General features: G+C 46.8%; 1 protein-coding gene across 14 annotated transcripts; it reads right to left on the reverse strand.

Annotated features, from left to right (window-relative positions):
* Positions 1-698: 698 nt before the first annotated feature.
* slmapa (sarcolemma associated protein a) lies at positions 699-19,428 on the reverse strand. Of its 14 annotated transcripts, none has more exons than XM_061292398.1 (26): positions 18,018-19,426; positions 13,397-13,544; positions 12,931-13,003; positions 11,516-11,552; positions 10,832-10,894; positions 10,607-10,702; positions 10,467-10,538; positions 10,237-10,377; positions 10,014-10,151; positions 9,658-9,826; positions 9,359-9,409; positions 8,764-8,949; positions 8,343-8,408; positions 7,941-8,000; positions 7,789-7,854; positions 7,416-7,496; positions 7,171-7,230; positions 6,877-6,999; positions 6,643-6,717; positions 6,333-6,388; positions 6,045-6,249; positions 5,736-5,853; positions 5,238-5,409; positions 4,845-4,979; positions 3,827-3,914; positions 699-2,656 (listed from the first exon to the last, which is right to left on the reverse strand). In XM_061292398.1, exons 1-25 carry the CDS (start codon positions 18,213-18,215, stop codon positions 3,831-3,833), a joined length of 2,673 nt encoding a protein of 890 aa, XP_061148382.1. In that variant the 5' UTR covers positions 18,216-19,426; the 3' UTR covers positions 699-2,656; positions 3,827-3,830. The 14 variants fall into 14 exon arrangements, with proteins under 14 accessions (XP_061148382.1, XP_061148372.1, XP_061148371.1 ...); XM_061292388.1 differs by having other exon boundaries at positions 6,877-7,002; positions 7,416-7,562; XM_061292387.1 differs by lacking the exon at positions 3,827-3,914 and having other exon boundaries at positions 7,416-7,562; positions 18,018-19,428.
* Between the last annotated feature and the right edge of the window lie 535 nt (positions 19,429-19,963).

Genomic DNA, 19,963 nt, shown 5'->3' on the forward strand with positions numbered 1-19,963 from the left:
TGGATGACGTCAACATTCGAACAAAGATCGTTTATACTGGCTAAGATAATACTATTTTGAAATGGTTTTGTGCAGGTTGGGCTCACACAAGACCGCGGAAGAGTGATACAGCTTCTTGACTACTCTTTGTGACGTATTTATTGTTTTATGTTTATCCTCTTTGAAATAAACTGAAGTTTGGCTTATTTCCCCAAAGTTACTTTTGTGAAAAATGTTGATTGCCTTTATTAAATTAAGGCAACACAGCCGTAAAAAAAAAAAGGAAAAAAATCATCCTATTGAATACATTAAAAGTGAAATGTATTTTATTCACATTTTTATTAAACTCATGAAACAATTTTAAGAACTGTTTTAATACACCCATATCTCTTGAAATATATGATCATTGAACATTTGTAATGTGTTCAATCAAAATGTAAATTTGATCTACGGAGCGAGTGTCTGTCACACCCAAAGTGTTGCGTGATCATTGTCATCCATTCGGTGTGGAGGACAGATGCGTTCAGTGACCTCAGTAAATATTAGCGTCTCAGCAGGTCTGGGCTCGTGATTTAATTATGGCTTGCTCATCTGACCCCAAATGAATCACGCGTGCCCTCTTAGTGACGATACCGACAGATGTTTTGGAACCACATAACATTAAATTACATATAGAGTGATTTATATGACAGTTTTGTGCAAGAAGACACGGGACGCAGTTGTGGTGGGTCAGCTGGCTACAACTTTATTTCAAACATTTTCTCTGTGTGTATGCATGTATGTATGTATATAGATATATATCTATATATATACTCATACTCCCCCATTGTCGTGGCTAACAACAGATCTTTAACAAAATAGTTCTAGTAGCACATCATTCAATAGCATTTTCATTTTACAATTTTTCTCTTGCTCTATCCGTGTACTGTAGTGTTTCTCACGATAATTCCTTTATTTTCTTCTTTTCAAACATGGATGTGACGAGACACTACACAAACAGTGATACACAGCGCTACACAACTTCCCGCACGCGCACACAAATGCGTGCAAAAAAAAAAAGGTGCTACAGGTAAAGGTCCTTTTGTTGACATGAAATCTGGCGCTTGGACTTTGGAAGCAAGTTGATATGAAGTTGATGCAAAAATTGGTATAAATTTGACAAGGTGGAAAGGACGTTTTTGATTGACAAACTTGTAAACTGACAAAATATGACCAAGTTTGGAACGTCAACACGAAGTTGGCCGGAAGTCGACAAATAGTTGACAAACTTGAAAGGAAGCTGACAGGGCGTTGGCATGAAGTTGACAAACTTCATGTTAACTTGGCAAGCAACATGGGAAATTTTGATGTCACGGTTACAAAAGTTGACCGAGTGAACATCAAGTTGTCAAAACACGACAAGTTGACAAAAAAGACAAATCTAAAGTTGGCGGGAAGTTGACAAACTTGGCATTTGGAATATCTGACAAAAGTTTTAGAATGTTGACAAAAAAAAAAGCTGAATTGACAACGTGAAGTCAATGTGAAATGGATCAAGTTGATAAAGGTGATAGAGTTGACAGCGGTTCACAGAAAGTTTTTTTGTTTTTTTTTAACTTGCTATTGATTCAAGTGTGAAAATGCTCACAAACAGCACAACACGAACATTGCCGCACTGGGAATCTGTGTGAGCGTGCGAGAGGTTGTGTGCACACATTTCTGTGTTAAGTTACATTAGAGGCACTTTGACCCCCTTTTTGTGTGCCCTCAAAGTTAACATAAAAAAAAACATTTGTTACCATATTTGATAATTTGGTTTCAAGTTTCAAAACCTCTCTCCCACTCCCTCGGAAAGAAAAATCAATAATGGGGGGAAAAAACTGGTGGCCATTTCAGATGTCATTAAACACGGCCAACTTGGAGCCGAGCCGAGCCGAGCTTCCACTAAAGAACTCAAATTTCTCTTCTTAAGATAAAAATACAATCGAGTTCTTTTAAAATGTTCAAATCTGACAAATAAGCGACGAGTTACCATGTTGCCAATCAATGAGTTTTTCTTTTTGTTTTTCTTCTGAAACAAAGTCGTTTTGTTGTTTTTTGAAAACTTGTTTGCATTTTTGTCAGCCACCAAAATCCTGCAATATTTGGAGGTTTAAGATAAAAGCAAAACAAAACAAAACAAGAACAACAAATGGTTATTTAGTGATTTATGCTAGTCAGACAGAACGGGAAAAAACGACTGCGGTGTGGAACTTCGGTTGGCCTTTCTTTATGCGGAAGTTCGGTTGGCTCCATGGCAATTTGACAAAAACAAACAACGGAAAAATAATCACCATTATTAAAAAATGAGAAAACCCCCAAAATAAACTAAACTTCCCGCCGCTCAACAAAATAAATCTGTGAGAAACCACAACCTTTTATATTCCCTCTACAATTATGTACAATTTGACTTTATACAAGTGACGCAGTGGCGCACTCCTCGCAAACAACGCACATACCTGTGTGTGTGTGTATGCTTTTTGTAGGGTTGTGACTGAGACATTGTCTGGCCCACACAAGAAAGCCCCAATAAACGGGATGTGCGTGCGTGAGACCGAGTGCTTCAGGCCGAGCTGCTCTTGGAGAGGTTGGGGTAGATGATGGCTGCCGTCACGGCGACTATCACTGCGATGGCCGGCATCCAGGGGCTCCAGCCGCCCTGTCGGCAGACACAAAATGTGCACATGCACGCGCAAACCACCACGCATACCAAGCAAACACAAACACACACGACAATGGTTTTGCGGTTAGCGGCCTGTATGTGGTGTCAATTTTGCTAACTTGGAAAGAAAAGTGTTAGTTGGACCTTGAAAGACCCTCAATGCGTCAAAGATTGAGATGGGTTCTTTGTTCCAATTACAAGGCTGCCGTTTGGGCAAACAAAAGCTGAGCGCCAGCCATATTTAATGATGGCCTTCTTGTTGAGACCAGTCACGTCTGTACTCGTCATTGTTTGGACTCATCCTGATGATGTCATCCCGGATGAACACGCACGCAAGAAACGGCCCAATTGACCCAACTTCCAGGGTTGGTTAAATATTTATCCTGGTATATTTTTTCTCTCTTTGCATTTAATCGAATGGACTTTGTTTTGTGCTCTGAGTGAAAATACAATCTTGGTACCTTGAGGGTCTGCTTGCATAAGAGAAGAGGAAGAATTTGAAACGAGGCAAAAAGTATCAAGCGGACTGGAAAACAAATTCAAGCAGGGATGTAAAGCAGCCGCGAGCAAGCGTGAGGAAAAAGAAGTCGGCCGGGGGAGCAGCCGACGCGCTCGGGACAAAATGGAACTCGGCTCCTTTGAGACAATGTTTTTCCAAAATACGTCAATCGCTAACGAGAACATCTTTTGGGTTTGGAGATTTTGAGGAGCAGAGTTCCGAGTGTGCGACGTATTCACCAACATGCGTGTGCGGCGTCGGGATGAGCAAAGAAGGGTTAGGGTTAGAAAGAGACGAACAGTGCTTATTGGCCCTTTCTGCAACTCTGTACAAGCGGGCATTTTTGCCCCCGCCTTCTTCATCGACCTGCAAAAGGGCCACCACAACGGAATGGAAAGACAAAGTCAATCCGGGAATTTGAAAAAAAAGAATAAACAAATAAAATCCCGGCATTCTGTCGCAGGGCCAATAGAGAACATTGGAGCGAAGACGTCTTGCGACCAACCCGTGTCAGTAAGTTGGCAAAAGAGGCGGGGTGAAAAATGAGGCCTTTTAACAGAAAGTTGCAAAAAGGGTCCGGAAGCGAGACAGGCGGCGACGTCGGGGGGAGGGAGGGAAAGAAGGAAGGAAGGGGAGACTGGCAGAGACGGACACACGTCGGCATGTACCTTTCTACCACAACTGGCCGAAACACCAGTAGAGCAGAGCCAGGACAAGACCCATGAAAATGGCTTGGGCAGGCTGCAGTATAGATGGCTATTGGGAGGGAGGGAGGGGGGGGGGGGTGATGAGGAGAGGGATAAGAATAAATCAGCCGGCAAATAAACATGGGAGGACACAGCAGCGGTGGCAAGGGAAAAGGGTAAAAAAATAAATAAAATTTGTGAGGGTTGCCCCGCAACACCTGTTGACATCACTTCCTCCACAAAAGTCATGACCTCACTATTGCTGGAACAAAACCCAAGGTTACACTGCATACCTCTGTTAATTCAACAATTTCAAAAATGTCAACGCCATTAACTTTTTGTGAATTTAGAATGTGCGTGGTCAGACCAGGTAGCCTTTTGCGCAAAATTCAAATAGGCTTCATTCGGCCTTCGGAGCTTCATCGGGCCACCTGTTACGATCTGGTGGAAAGGCCACGTCTGCAGACATATGGTAAGAATTGACAAATCAATGATGTCAAGCCTTTTGTTTATCCGGCCACGAGATTGCGTTTATCCGAGCTAAACATCCTGACGCAGGGTCGGAAGAGGAGGAAACAACGAGTGAGGGGCGGCGTCAAACCCCGCGTCTGCTGAGACGAGGCTGTCGGGTCGTGCCACCACACCTCAGCTGACCACACGTTGACGCTCCAACTATGACGGTTGGCCGCGTGCGCAATCACGATTAGAGTCTAACGCGAGTCGTATAAGGAACGTCAAGGGTTTGAATTTGGTCTCGAAACTTCAGGTGGTGTCACGGAACAGATGGCGGACAACCGTCAGAGGTTCCACTGAACTTGGGTTTCTTGGGTGTCCAGGAGTGCGACTCACAAACAACAAAATACACGCACGCCACTTTTTCTGCTGCAAATGAACAAGAAAACTAAAAGCAGGGAAACATCAAGAAGCAAACCCAAAAACCAGCTACAGGTCGTGCACCCTCATAGTAGCTGTGTGCATGTGTGTGCACACGTGCACTCACAGAGCTGTTCTTGTCCTGCAGCAGCTTCAGGTTGCTCCTGCACTGCTCCAGCTCCTGGTGGATGTTAGTCTTCTCCTGCTCCGTTTTCTCGTAGCGCTGGCGGAGGTCCGACAGCAGCAACTGCGTGTCTTCATACTGTGACACAAAGTTATTCGTACGTCAATGTGTCCTGTCATATAATTGAGTGGTCCCCAACCTTAGGACTGGATTACTGTCAGACAATATTTTCACAGACCGGTGTTTGATGATGTCACGATTTGAGTGAAGTTTACTTTTAAAAACAATTCTAGAAGCTCAGAATCAAATGTGGAAAGCATCGATAAATCAAATCATCACAGATTACGGACGTACCACTGATATAATGAACAGACAGTGTTGTGTGTGTATGAGTACTTCTTTCTGCAGCGTGTGCGTGCGGTCCTGGGCCTGGTCCAGCTGGCTCTTCAGCAGACATTCGTCCTGCTGGTGCTGGTTCTTTAGAGAACCCAGCTTGCCATTCAGAACCTCTTCTCGCTTCTCCAGAGACTCCAGAACGCCACCGAGGACCACACTCTGAGCCCTGGTGCTGCAGAGACCCAAGCGGGGGGTGTAAAAAAAAAAAAAAAAAAAAAACTCTTTTAGATCAATGCAGTCATTTGCAAAATGACACCGAGCTCTACAGTTGGTCCAAAATCACATTTTCAGCATTTGTGTAGCACAGGGACTCCTTTGTCATCAAATCCTATGGTTACATCCCGATTTGAGTTGACATCTAATTGGGCAAATTAGTAGGGGAGCAGCTACTAGTCGCATCTTTTTGCTTTTTGTTGACAGTTTTGATCCCTAATCTCGGGGACCGGCGAGATAGCGAAGGTTCACTGTCATCAATCGGGTTGAGGCGAGCGGGTGCACCTGCACAGTTCGGCCTCCAGGCAGTGCAGTTTGTCCGTGAGCGTTGCCTTCTCCTCCTTCAGGCCGTCACAGTCCAGCTGCAAAGACGCGCACCTCTGTTGCAGTGTGGCGCATTCCCCTAGGACCAAGGAGACCAGACACACTCGTTTAGGACAGCGTTCCCGAGCCAACGGACTTTACAAAGGCAAAGCTGGTGGCTTATTAGAAACAGAGTCGTAATTCTCTCTGCTTTGTTTAGTTGGACTGGAACAGCTCGAAGTCCTGCTTTGGGGCTCTTGTTTTACTTTTTACTGTATGCCTGCGGCCTACCCTGCAGCTGACTTGCGTTGTCGCCTTGCTGCTGCTGCCGCGCAAAGTCCTCCTGCAGCCGTCCGATCTCCTCTTCGTACTTGGCGGCCGTGCTTCTCCAGCGCTCCAGCTCGCGGCGCACGCTGCCCAGGTCCTCCTGCTGGGCGGCGCTGTCGCGCTCCCGCTCCGCCGTGGCCGCCTCCATGGCATGCCGCAGGACGAGGATCTGTGACAGGCGGGAGGGAGGGAGGACACGCGCGAGACGTGAAATGGTTTGTGAGGAGCCGTCACAAGCGGACGGGCAGCTACCTCCTCCTGGGCGGAGTTGAGGTCCTCCATGCCGGCCTGCAGCTTCTCGAGCTGAGCTGTACATGCACAAAACATACAAGGCAGAAGTGGAAGGTCAACAGAGTAATGGGAAACAAGCAGAGCAGCAAACAGTAAAAGGAGCCACGTTTGTTTTTTGTATTTTATTCCTAATATTTGTATATTTTACCACCTAATGTTTTGTATTTTGGTCTAATATTTGCTTATTGTTCATGTAATATGTCGACTTGGTGAACGCTTGGTCAACGCTTTTCCACCTTAGCAATCGTACTGCATGTGTGCGTGTACTAACTCAGCAGGTACTGGATCTGTTTGGTCGACTCCTCCGTCTGTTGAGAGTTAGTCTTCCTCTCCTCCTCCAGCAGAGCTAAAGAAAAATAATAATGCATCCAATTTACAGAGCGATTCTCTGGACACTCAAAGACGATAAACCTGAACGACCAGCTCGGGCTGCCACATGCACACATTATCATGTCGAATGAGCTAGAATGCAGATGGTGGTCATTATCGCAGAATTGGTTGTCACCTTGAAGCTCCAGACATTTCTGTTTCCCAGTGTTGGCTAACTCCTGGGCCTCCAGAAGCTCCCTGTGGAGGTGGTGGATGACCTGTTCCGTGTCGCTGGGCTCCAAGCCGGCCCGATGCAACTCTGCTACAAAAAAAAAACAAAAACAAAGCAACATCATTTACCATGGCAAAATGTAAGAGCTTTCCTGACTAATGATACTGGTTGTAGTGGTGCACTAATACTACGCCTTACGAGCGGATTATTTGTCTTTCATGAGAACGCCACAAAAACATTGCCCGTTGCCACGGTTACCTTTGAGCAGAGCTACTCTGTTCAGCGGTTCGTTGAGCTCCTGGTCGTCCATATTGCCATCTGAAACAGTTTTCATTCGTCATTTTTTCCACTCAACATTTGCTACGCATTCACTTCAATTGTTTTTTTTTTAAACTTGTGAGTTGCACAGGTAAAGTGAAGATAAGAAAAACTCTCCTAGGTGTACAGAATGAAACACTACCTCAACAACTTATGACAATGTCTTCCAAATGAGTTTGGCTGACCTGACGTATCGTCACTGCTGCGGTCTTTGCTAGGACTCAGCGTATCCGACATGTCCGACTCTTTGGCGTCCATCTGGCTTCCTGTGGACGCACACGCGTGCAGACAAGGAGCATTTGGTGTCAAGGAAGGATGTTGAAGTGATGCATCTTGACCGAGACAAAAATCTTTGTCAGTCAAGGATGTTGAAGTTTAGCCTGGCTTGTTAGCAGAAGTTAGCACGTCTTGGCTTTTGTGATTGCATTTTCTTCTGAATCATCAATTTTAAAAGCCGTAGAAATGATATTGCTGTCAAATACACTGGAGTCGACAATTAGCGTCCATCGAATTGATCATGTTATCGAATATTGCGATTTGGGGAAAGGCAATGTTTACTTCTGAGTCGACACGGGCTGGCGAGCATGTCGTCTCCGTCGCTCTGGTTGTTCTGTAGGTGGGCATCTGATAAACAAGCAGATAAAACGGATGGCATGAAGGAGCAATTGTGGGCTCCATAAACACAATCCCTCTTCTTCAACATTTCTCACCATCAAAGTTGGCCAGTTTGTGGATGGACGAACTGACGGCTTCTTTCAGCTGCTTCACCGCTGCAGTAAGCAAGCAAGGGTGAGACATGAACAACAACGCAACTGACATGGACTTCATTAGGTGGGCTAGATAACGGTTTCATCAAATTTGAAGCTTTTCAGGAGTAACACTCTGAAAAGGCAACATTTCAAGCATCTTACAGACGAGCATGCAAAAGAAATTGCCACGCGCTGAATTAATCACGCTACTATGTCACGGGGCTTCCACCGCTGATGAAGAATCCAAGTGGAGGAGTCCGGCGGCAAAGAAAGAACACCCTCCCCCAAAAGATGGGGAAAACTCCAAGACAAAAAAAAAAGAAAGAAAGCTGAAACACGCCGTGAGGTTGCATCGATACTCACGCGGACACTCGATCAACTGTTGGATTCGAGTGGTGTCTCCTCCGCTGTTGTTAACGTGACAGTTGTCTGACAGAAACAGAGAAATGGGAGTTACTTGTTCAATGCGTGTTCTCGCAAGACAGACGAGTGACCACTCGGGAGGAACACGCAAGACGGAGATCTGAGCGGGTATTCGTCAAAATGGCGACAAGACGTGGAGGGACAGAACGCAGACAAAGACGGACGGCTCAAGTGACAAACTCAAATATCGGTTCAAGACCAAGTCGGCAAATTGCTAATGGTCACTTCCTGTTTGTGTTCACAAAGTGTTGGCTTGCTTCAAAATTGCTACCAGAACTTCAAAAAAAAAATTCAGGATTCAAGAGAGACTCCTAACTAAGACTGAATGAGGTCCACAGATTGAATTTAATATGTGGACTACCATCCACATCTCCAACTGCACCGTCGTCCGTGTCTGTGTCTTCATCGTCCTCCTCCTCATCCTCATCTTCCTCGCGGCTTTCGGGCTGGTTCAGCTCGTCCTCGGCCGGTCGGTCCTCGGCCGGTCGGTCCTCGGCCGGTCGGTCCTCTGCGGGCGCCGTCGTTGCAGGGGAGGCTTCTTCTTCATCTGTCACGTGACCACACAAACGCCCATTTGCAGAGGGACCCTTCGCTGCTCGTGCAGCTACAGCGTTTCAGTGAGCTCATTCCAGCACCAGACGCCAATCAGCAGCCCAACCTTGATCATTTTTTTTCCCCCGCCCAAGACGCGTTTGAGAATCCACCTAGAAAGTCCACGAAGCACCATCGTTTCACCAAGAGAACCCAAACACCCTTCCCTGTCATTCTTGAGACAAATGAACCGGCTTCACCCATGTTGTGACACTTGAACCGTGGACAGCAGCAGCGAGAGGAAGAACAAGAACAAGTGACGGAGGGAAACGTACGGATGAAGAAAGACAGAGCAGCATGCAACCCGTAATCAAACTTGCTGCATGCAGGAGCGGAAGTGAGCCGGAGGAGACATGTGGACTCACCCAGACTGTTGTTTTCCTTAACGCTTTTCTCCTGAAGCTGCTCTAAGCGCACTGTGGACAACAGCAAGGGAAAGAGGAGTTGGCTATCCCAATGGTGGCCATTGCGGGGACGCCGCCTTGTTACCCGAGCACCCGACAAAGCATTGATTCGGATGTAAAACCATTTTCTGCTCTTTTGTTCACGACTTGAATGTGATTCCTCTCCGGTGTTCTGTTAACTCGCACGAGGCGAGGCTGGTGCGCAGGAGCTCAAGTGACAAATGTAGCGAGATCATTTGGAGGTTGTGTGTATTAGGTACCCTGCAGGGCAGCGAGCCTCTCATTGGTGAAGTCGTTGTCGGCCTGCAGCGCCTCGATGCGTGCCTGAAGAACCTGTTCCTTCTCCTCCATCTCCTCGATGCGCAGCTCCATCTCCCTTTTCTCCGACGCCCCCCGCTGAGTCAGCTCCTCTTGGCGGCCCTCCGCTGCCTGCCGGAGGAAATTCATTAGTCAAAACGCTCTGAAGAGCGTACCGGTTGGAGAATTTGAAAGCACAACAAACGCGTGGACGGCCGCTGGACTGAGGCCGGAGCAGTCGTGGCCTCCTATTATGGGTTCCGGTTGAGAGCAACATCGGAGGGAGTGTGCTTCATGGCAAACGGTCACGAGGCCTCACCTTGATTTTGTCCGTGAGCTCTTTGATCTCATTGACGGCAGCGTTGTACTTGCTGGCCAGCTCCCTCAGCTCTTCCTGGCCTCGCTGGGACATTTCCTTCAGGTGCGTGCACTCGTCCTCCGTGTTGCTGAGCGAGCGCTGCGGGCGGGGACGGTGACAAATGGCTTAAAAAGCACAGAGCTTTGGGTTGGCGGGCCGACAGCGAGCAAAGCGCGGGTCGCACCTCCACCTCTGACAGCTTCCGGACCACCTCGATCTTTTCCTGCAGGACCTGCCGCAGAGACTCCTTGGCCGTGGTCTCGTAGTTGTGTTTGTCCTCTTGCAGGGCCAGCAGCTCCTTACGAATGCCGTCCTCTGTCTGGGACTGACGACGGACGCCAAAAATGCACTTTGGCTCAATCTTGAGATCACAATGTGGAGACTCCAGAGAGAAAAGAAGCAAGTGTGGCTCACCTTAGAGTAGGCCTGCAGCTGAGTGCCCATCACCTCCAGTCTGGACAGCAGACGGTCTTCATCAATCAGTGCCTGACAAAGGAAAATAGTGTTGGCTCTATCCATCCGTTCGTTCGTCCTTCCGAAGAGGTGTTCCCCACCTGCCAGCTGCTCTCCGAGGCCTCCTGAGTAGTGGTGAGCACACGCTGCAGCGTGGCGAGCTTCTGCTCCAGCATCTGCTCTCGGTGTAAGGCCTCCTGTCGCACAGGCAGAACCAGAACAGTATGGAGTCAGCTCGCAACGACGGCATCGTCTGGCTTCAGTTGAACATTGGTTACCATTGAATCTCTCTATTTTTCTGTGATAAGAGATAAGGCAGCTGTTACCTGTAGATACTGGGAGAGCTGAAACAGTTCCTGAGAATACATACTGGGAGTGTTGGCTGCAACCTAGAAAAGACACACAAACATACAGTTAGGTGACAGGCAGCCCATTGAAAAGCTCAAAACAGTTGAGTGGAATGCTATAAAGTTCAAACAATTTGGGGTCCTTCAAAACGGGAATGCTACATTAGCTTACCTAGCAAAGAGGCTCGCTACTGCTTTGGTTTATTTAAACAGTACTTTGCTGTTTTACATGACAATGATGCAACCATTTCACATGCACTTGTAAAAATTGTTCAAGCAGTCAACTTGAAATGGGCCTGGATGAGAAAGGCCATTGAGAGCCTTCATGTCACTTTGGTTCAAATGAGGTCAGTCGCACACGCTACATTCCTTAGACAGGTTAGACTGGGGCCCCTGCTGTTCTTCTGACAGTTGGAAGACACACACCACAAGCTCTTCTCTGTAACTTTTATAGCTCAGCTAAGCTAAGCGGACGCGATCGGCACACTCTCACTCCGCCCACTCGTGGAAATATGCAGGGGGGAGAGATTGGCGGCGATCCACACATTCCCACATCAGCTGACCACTCCACACGCACACACCAGGGCAAATGAGAGAAATCCTGGCCAAGTGTATGCACGCCCCACCGCACACACACCCCCACCAAGCACGTTACGTCCTCACCTTGTCTACAGGTAGCGGCAGCGGAGCCTGGATGACACTGCGAAGACAGAGAACATTTGGTGGAACCAGATGGGAGGGGAGGACACACAAACAACAGCAATATTGCCAAGATGGTCATTGTTGACAATCGCTCAGCTCATTTACTGGCGTCCTTGAGTAGTGCTAATTGAAGTGCGTGCACAACGTGTGTAGAAATGTGTACTCCGCTTTAGAGCATGAATAAATGTGATTGATCATCCGGATTCCAATGTTGGTGAAAAATAATCCTGATGACCTTTTAGGCCATAATTGCCCAGCTGTTGCTTAAGAAAAAGATTGTGTCACCAACACAGCTTAACAACACATCTATGATGGGTGACTCTGGCGTCTGTTAATGTGTAATGGACTGGTAACACCTCCAGAAACAACTCTGAGCAAATATGTCCGTTCGCTGGCTCGCACACATTAAATCGGACTTGCATTTAAAAAGCAGTCGGTATTCGTTAAGGCTACACGATGATGTCAGCTCCTAAAGACTCAATACCAAAATCAGTTTGCTGTGTGGGGAATCGAAATTCCACTTCAACTCAGTGTTGGACCTTAACATCACAAAGTACAAGACAAATAAAAATGCTGCTCGGGCTTGTGGACAAACGCCCGTTACCTGTCTTGTGTTCCTGCTGCATTCAGCGGACGGCGCAGCGACACAGGGCGGAGATCAAAGTTCACCCTCACTATCTGCGCCTGAGCAACTCGCTGAGATTTCTGACCTGATTTTCCGAGCAGCCGTTTGCAAACATCAACGTTCTCTCCTTATACGCTCTGAAGCCAGATGCAGAATAAACTGATGGTCCTACTTGAACTTGAGCTAGCTCCGCCCCTCGAGATGAGCAGTGCGTGAACAAGCGCACCTCATGACTACAGCTAACTTAGGGCGGGGGGGGGGGGCAGACTGACTCACCTCATCAGGTGACGAAGGAGGCGGGTCGCTTCGGCAGACTCTACATGGTTAGGGGGAGGTGTTGTGCAAAACAACGACAACTCGTTTTTTTGAGTGTTGTATATAGCTAAGCTGGGTCTGGATGATTTGACACAGTAATTCTATTTTCTTTCTCAGCATGTTGCCGCTGGCGTGCACTGCTTACACTAACAAGCATGGCTGTGGACAGAGGAGCCACTTCACAAAAACACGCAATGTTGCCAAGTCAGCAACTTTGCAAAGAAGCTGCTTTTCCAAAAATGCCAAGTGACAATATGGCATGGAAATGTGAATTTATTTTATTTTTTAAAAAAGGAGGGGGGTAATTTCTGAGGGAAATAAACCCATCTATTTTATTTAAAGGCCAGAGTTGAGCACAAGTGCGATAGATTCGGTGCGCTTTTTGAAGAAAGCTAATCAAGCGATTCATGTCAGAGCAGATCCGCGTTAGACTTACTCGCTTCGTCGGCGTGCCTCCATCCCTTCGGGCAGGAAGAGTTTGATTGTTGACACAATGCAGCCATGTGTGACTGGAAACACACAACCAAGTCACACACAACAACAACAAAAAAAACCATTAGTAATTTCAATTCAATTTTCAATGTCCCCTGTTTGTGAGCCCAGTTGACTCCAGATTGTGGCGATTCTAGAAGCCATTTGGAATGAGGTCATGGAGGATGAACTTTTGCTGGAACACTAATTTGAAAGGCTTGGTAGTGGAGCTGAAAATCTGACCCAAATATCCATATTGTGCGCATGTGTTTGTGAGCTTTGAGGTGAGCCGCGAGGTGTCCTTAAGGGCAATCCCTGGTCTGAGGATTCAAGTGCTGCCCGTTTGCGGCACCACATGCAGGTTAGCAAGGTCAGGCTATTAGCGCTGCCTTAATAAAGAAAACCTTTTCGCCAGCCAAACCACAGTGTACCTTTGCGTGTGTTCTCCGTGACATCCACACCAAACTGGATGATGTCTCCCGAGAGGACCTCGCAGGGCGGACTCTCCTCTGAGCCCCGACTCAACCGCTGGCTGTTAATGAAGGTCCCATTGCTGCTTTTAGTGTCCTGCAGGTAGAACTGTGGGGAGGGGGGGGGGGGGGGGGATACTTTGTGAATTAAATGTCTCGTCTCAATAGAGTGTAAAGTGGCTCACGGTCATCCAATCTGAAAATTAACATTAGCATAACATAATGTTGATTTTGAAGTCCTTGGGTGCAAACTTTTATTGTCTGAACAAAACAAATCTGTTTATATAGATATACAGTCACCTTCAAATCCTTCCTTAGCTCACGGCAGTAATATTAGTCATGCAATACAAAGCATTAAGAAAATATGATTGCAATTGATCGGTCGTTGTGGATGTTGATGCCTCTCAGCCCGAGTCATCCACAACCTTATCGGGGACCAGCGCTACAGACAATAGACGGGTGGAGACGGTCTCTCTGAATGTTCTGAACTCCTGCTTCTTTGCATCAAGCAAGTTGCCATCGCGTTGCTCAACCTCAGACAGTGGACATGTTTTGCTTCAACAAGTTTTAAACTGACGCGTACTATGTTGATCATGTGGGAATCCTCCAGCATGGTCGTCATTTATTAGCACGCTTGTAAACATTGCGCCGATGCAGGGCGTTACACAACACGGACGCAGCTCTCCTCAAAAAGGAACAGAGGCACGGTGTGAACAAAAAAAAAAAAAAAAACGACAGCAACTCATGCACTTCAGTCGCACGTCGGGCAGCGACGGCGCGTGAATGTTAAGCACGTACTTACAGAGGCAAGTAAACACATAAGACGACACGCGCGCGCACGGGCTACTGGTCACACACACACAATTTGATGTCAGCGCATGATAGTGGCGGCGCGTGGGGGGCGCTTCATCCATCACCTCGTCATTGTGACTGAAAACAAGACAGCGTTGATCTACTGGAGAGGGAGGAGAGAGTTCCACTGAGCTCACCATTCATCAGACTGCAGTGTGCCCACCCGCAGCACACACACATGCGCACACACACTTTACCACTTGTCCCCATGGTAACCTGGAGACAGGGAGGAGGGACCTAAGTGAGGGCCAAGGCGCTATATCAATAAAGATGTCTTGTATTGTAGTTGCGCGTTCCACCCAGCAAAATCTCGCACACTTTATGGGCTGGAAAAAATTGCATTGCGTTGCATGTTGTACGCTCGTGTGTGCCTTTAAGAGGCGGGGCCTGGCCTGGTTACCAATGACTTTGGAGAGTTGGCTGTTGTGGGCGCAGGTTAGCAGCTAACCGTTAGCCAGTGTACAGACTTAGGTTTAAAAAAAATAAACAATAATATTTCATGACCCGTGATTACATATTTTTTACGAAAACATCTTAAACGTACGACATTCTGCGTCTGTCACAATGTTAAAGTGAAGCAGACAGCTTCTTCTTTCTGTTGTCATGAATGCATCACTTGTCGACCCAAACCGGCATATTTCCTCGCCACCGCCGCCAGATTTCTACACCCACTTTTGGGATGTTTCTCTGAAATACGAAACAGACACCCTATTTTCCTTCCTCCACCATGAATGGATGGAAGGATCGAGTTCTTCAAGTCGTTTCCCCGAAGGCCGCGGTTCGTTTTATGACGTCCTGACGGACAGACTAATACATCGAGCCTCCTTTGGGACAAATTGGCCCTCGACTTCTTCGAGGTCCAATCGGATCGTCCACATTCAAACACGTGGTGGGGTGGGAATCGAGTGGAAAATCTCCATGTGTGGCCGCACCTGAAGCCTGAAGCAAGTTTGTGACTCATCAACAGGAGGGTGTGTTGCTGATTTAGATATACACAGCTCAAACACTGTATGGGTGCTGAAAACATCCTAGAACTAAAGAAAAAGTACCAGAGCTGATAACCCTCACATGCGGCTTATCATCTACCTTTTCCAAGCATTCCTCGCTCACATGACCAAAACCTGCAGGACTAAAGTGGGCAAACTGGGGATTACAACCTTGTGGACAAATATTGCTCAAAGACGTCACGGGCGAACCACGTCCTCTTGGAGGATTTGCCGGTATCAGCCGCTCATCTGGCACGTGGATGAGCTAGTGACGCCGGGGGTCGTCAATCTGCTTTAATCTGATACAGATCTGCCTGAGCGGACCACTGAGTGGCTTGCTAGCAGGCTTCGGCTTCTGTGGGCTATCTGGGGGAGCCCTTACGGAGACAATTCAGTTTTTTGCTCATAAGATGAAAAATGTGACATAACTGCCATGCCCGAAGCGTTTCATGATCTCCAAGCCATGTTTCAAGTACCGCACACTCGCACGTCAGCTTTGGCTGCCAAGCACTCCTACCTTGTAAAAACGGTCACTGGCGTTGAACACAGATGATCACAAAGTAAAACTGTGGCTGACGTGATCAAACTCTCAAAGTGCAAAGTCACATGATTTAAAAAAAAAAAAAAAAAAAAAAAAAAAAGGTTTTTGCTGCAAGAGGAAGTGACAGTTATTGAGCAAAGATACTGCTAGCTCATTCCTGTGCGCATCTGACAACATCTAGTGAACATCAACTGCTCCACGGTTGGCATGCCAATATATTTTGAAATGGCGAAAATGAATTTGCTATATTTAAAAAAAAAATGTTTTTTCTTTTCAAGTCTGGCTGTGGGATGAATCATACATTAAGATACAACTATTCAAATTAACCAACGGAACAATTAGATGAAATATAACTCGCACAATAATCACTACACATCGGGTATTAACGATTCAAAATCAGGACACGACGCTTAGTTTGTTTGTTTGTTGGCGACGCCCGAATGCTAATCCGATGTGGATGCGGAAAGTTCCAAGTGTCCTCATGGCCCACACTTGGTCTGAGCCTGCGACTCCCCGGGCCTGCTGAACCTGTTCGGCAGCTGAGTGACGACAGATGTTATGCATGTCAGACCTCATATAAGAGGAGTTTAAGAACAAAAACAAACCCCCCCAAAAAAAAGTTTAATGAGGATGAAACCACGATGACCTTTGTTTGTTATTTACAGTATACGAGACTTTACACCGATTTTATCGGCTGGATCAAATTCGCATTTTATGCAAAATCCACGAGTGGGTGTAATGTCAAAATTTGCTGGTCCATCCGTGACACTGATCAGATGCGCAGAACAATACTTTTCAGCATATACAGTTGGATTTTTCTCTCAATTCTCACTCTATCGATCTATCTATCAATCGATCGATCTATCTAATGGGCATCGGTTATATGCGGATTATATGCAGTGGGCCCTCGGGGTGCATAAATCGACGTCAGGTGTTGAACTTCCCACTTTCCCTTCCATACAGGCAGCGTGTCACCTTCTGTGACGGCACCGGTAAACAACAGCGAGACCATAAAAGGCGGAAAAATATCCAGCTGGTGTAAAAAGAGCAGCAACCGTGACATGTATTCCGCCAGAACGAGGCGTATTTTGTTCAAATGGGTCGGCCCAGTTTGGCCGCAGGATTAATGACTCGCAGGTACTTTGTCAAGCGGGCATAACTTGAGAGGCAAATATTTTGGCACGCCGGTGCACGAATCCCGAAGCGTTCCAGGCCTTTTTTTTCCTTTGGCCGTGTAATAATGAGGAACCCAGGGTGCGTGTCTTTATTTAACAACAAGTCCCCTGGATGCTAGGGACATTTTCTATGCTGCTTTGAGATTATTCATCCCCTTGCACAACACCACGCTGGATTTGTCTCTGCCGCAGGAACGCATGGCAGACGTGCGCCCTTAAAATAACCCAATTTGTTCGGCTTTAATTAAAAGTTCACACTCTGAGGGGGAAGTCTGCCCAAGGGATGGCAGGTCAAAAAAAAAGAACTAAAGAGAAAGTGTGTTTGTGTGCGTGCAGTAGTGACAGTAATGGTAATTTAAACATGACTCAAGAGTCTGAGCAGGCCATTCGTGGAGTTGCCGCCTGACGACGAGGCGATCGGGCAGGATTGCCGACAGCGATATTGGGCTGGTCTGCATCTCAGAGGTTTTTTATCATAAAGACACTCCTTGGTTCCTTTTATGCAACTTTTCCTGCTTGATGCGGTTCTCTTGGCCAATTGTGAACACAGTAATCTCAATTGCAAACGATGCAGGACGCACCAAGTTCGGGGAGCCAATTCAGATACGCATTTTGGTTGAGGTGAGAAGTGGCAGTGAAAATGGCCAAAACACAAATGTCAGGGAGTGAAGCAAGGCGAGAGACAACCTGCTCGCTCGAAATGGTTTAACCAGATGAAATAGTTAAGACACGACTCGTAAATTGAGATTTCCACTCCAATTTCAGCGGGTAGGTCACTCTCGAGGACTGGCACTTGAATTGCGCTCCAACCTGCTGAATGTCAACTACTTTTTTGGAGCTATTTGAGTAACCACGAGAGCAGGAAGTGGTGATACCCAAAGTACCCCCAAAGTACGGAAAAACTATTAAACCTTATTTTAAAAAAGATTGACATCATTCATTTAGATTATGAAGTCAAATGAGTCAGGTTTGTGTCCTCATCAAACGAGAACCAAACAGAACCGTGATCTTCAGTACCTAAGACCTACCTTGCCAGTCTTGTGGTCAAACCAGACCAGGGCGTGGTTCCTCGACAGCACCTTGCAGTCGAAGGTGGCGTTGTTCTGCGTCGGCCGGCAGCGAGCCACCGACCGGCCGATTTTGACGGGCTCATCCAGGTACACATGCCTCTCCTGGAATGGGTGCGAGTTGGGTCGGCAGGCGAACACGGCAAGAGGTGAAGGCATTGATTTTGGCTTGAGGGTGTTACTCCAACCGGACACGAGGGACAGCTTTTCTTGATCCAGAGTGGCAGGAGTTGGCGTTCCAATCTCCCAGACGAATAATCAACTGTATCGGGGGCTTGCGTACAGGCTCTGTGGTTAGGGGGGGGCTGAGGCACTAACTAATAAACATTGTCCGCTGTGCACGACTCAGGTAGAAAAACGATGCCTGCCCGTAAGCATAACGACAGATGCCATGTGTCAAGACTTGCATGACTGAGTACAGAAGGGACAGTCTGGCAAACAGCCCCCCACGTCCATCAAACTAGACCAGTACTGAAGCAAGGAGAGAAGGAGGCTTCCTGCACTACTACAAATGTAATCTTGATTACTTTCGATAATCTGTCCAAGGATGAGTCGATAGAACGCTCAGGCGCCTATTCTTGCAACTGCACACATTCACTCGTTTTTATAATTGATTTTAGATTTGCATGTAAGTAAGGGACGAAAACGTTGCAATTAGAACTTCATTCACCATGCAAAAAGGTATTCGAGGAACGCAGTTAGACAATTGAGATAATTACCAGGTAGAGAAGTCAAATCACTTCCGTCCTTCCGTTAAGTAACCGCCGTTTGAATGATATATTTGGGGGGGAAATAAGACACTCGCTGGTCGGGATTAGCAGTGCAAATGACAGAGGGTGGGGGTAAGGCTAATTGGAGAGCTCGCCAGTAGTAGTGAACAAGTCAAGTGCTAACGCGGCTAGGCGGCTAAGCTAATGAGTGCTCGCAAACTTATCCTTGGGGCCCCGGAAGGCTCTCTGCGTACCCTTCACGACCAGCTCGCTTAACACGTGGTAACGAAATGCCATTTTAGTCGCCCTGGCAAGGCGCTAATCCCCGTCGTTCTGCTACGAGCGACTCAGTGAGAGCTGCCTTAGCTTTCAACAGCTAACCGGCTAAGTGACAGTCGGCGGAAAAATAAAAAACAGAGGGGGAGTTTCTTCTTCAGCGCCCCCTGCTTGGATACACGGAAAATCCCCGGCGCGGGCCCGCTGAACGGCGCTGTCATGCGCTTCCCTCGCTCCGGCTTGCGTCTCCAATTTATTGTCGTCGCCTCGGTGCAGTTTCCTGGTCGGAACATAGAAGTTGTCCTCCTCCGCGAGTCGCGGCCGCCATCGTGTAACCAAAGAGCCGACTACTGGCCGTGCTGCGTTCAAAAACCCAATGACATCAACTTCTCCTGGCTCTGGCTCCTATGCTGAGCTCATCAAATCCCGAAGTACATTTACATACGGTATTGGATGTGTACTACACGTATTTTAACTAATCGTATGAATCACAGCATTATGTGTGTATTACAATTACGGGGTTTTTTTTGTAAAGCTACTCGGTAAACTATATATTTGTCCGTTATATTTTGTATTACAGGTGGCCGAGCAGGAAAGACAAATGTTATTTCTCGGCCACCGTAGAGTTGTTTATGTTTAATGTTGTGTTTGAATTTTATTTTAATTTGGTACATATTTTCAAAGTAATATACTTAATATTGTTATAATATTCGAGGTTAGGCGGAATCCTCGCTCGCATGTCCAAAACATCGCTTTCAGGAACCCGTAACTAAACTTAATCAAATAATCAAAGAGAAGAAGCATAATCATTATTATTATTTTTATAAAAAGGGAAGCCATTTTGGTCTTAAAATAATTTTTAAAAAAAGACCACTATGGAAATGGCATTGTTTGGAGGTGGTGATGGGCAAGGTTGGTTTA

Source organism: Syngnathus typhle, linkage group LG11 (assembly GCF_033458585.1).
Source record: "Syngnathus typhle isolate RoL2023-S1 ecotype Sweden linkage group LG11, RoL_Styp_1.0, whole genome shotgun sequence".
In the NCBI taxonomy this organism is placed as follows: domain Eukaryota; kingdom Metazoa; phylum Chordata; class Actinopteri; order Syngnathiformes; family Syngnathidae; genus Syngnathus; species Syngnathus typhle.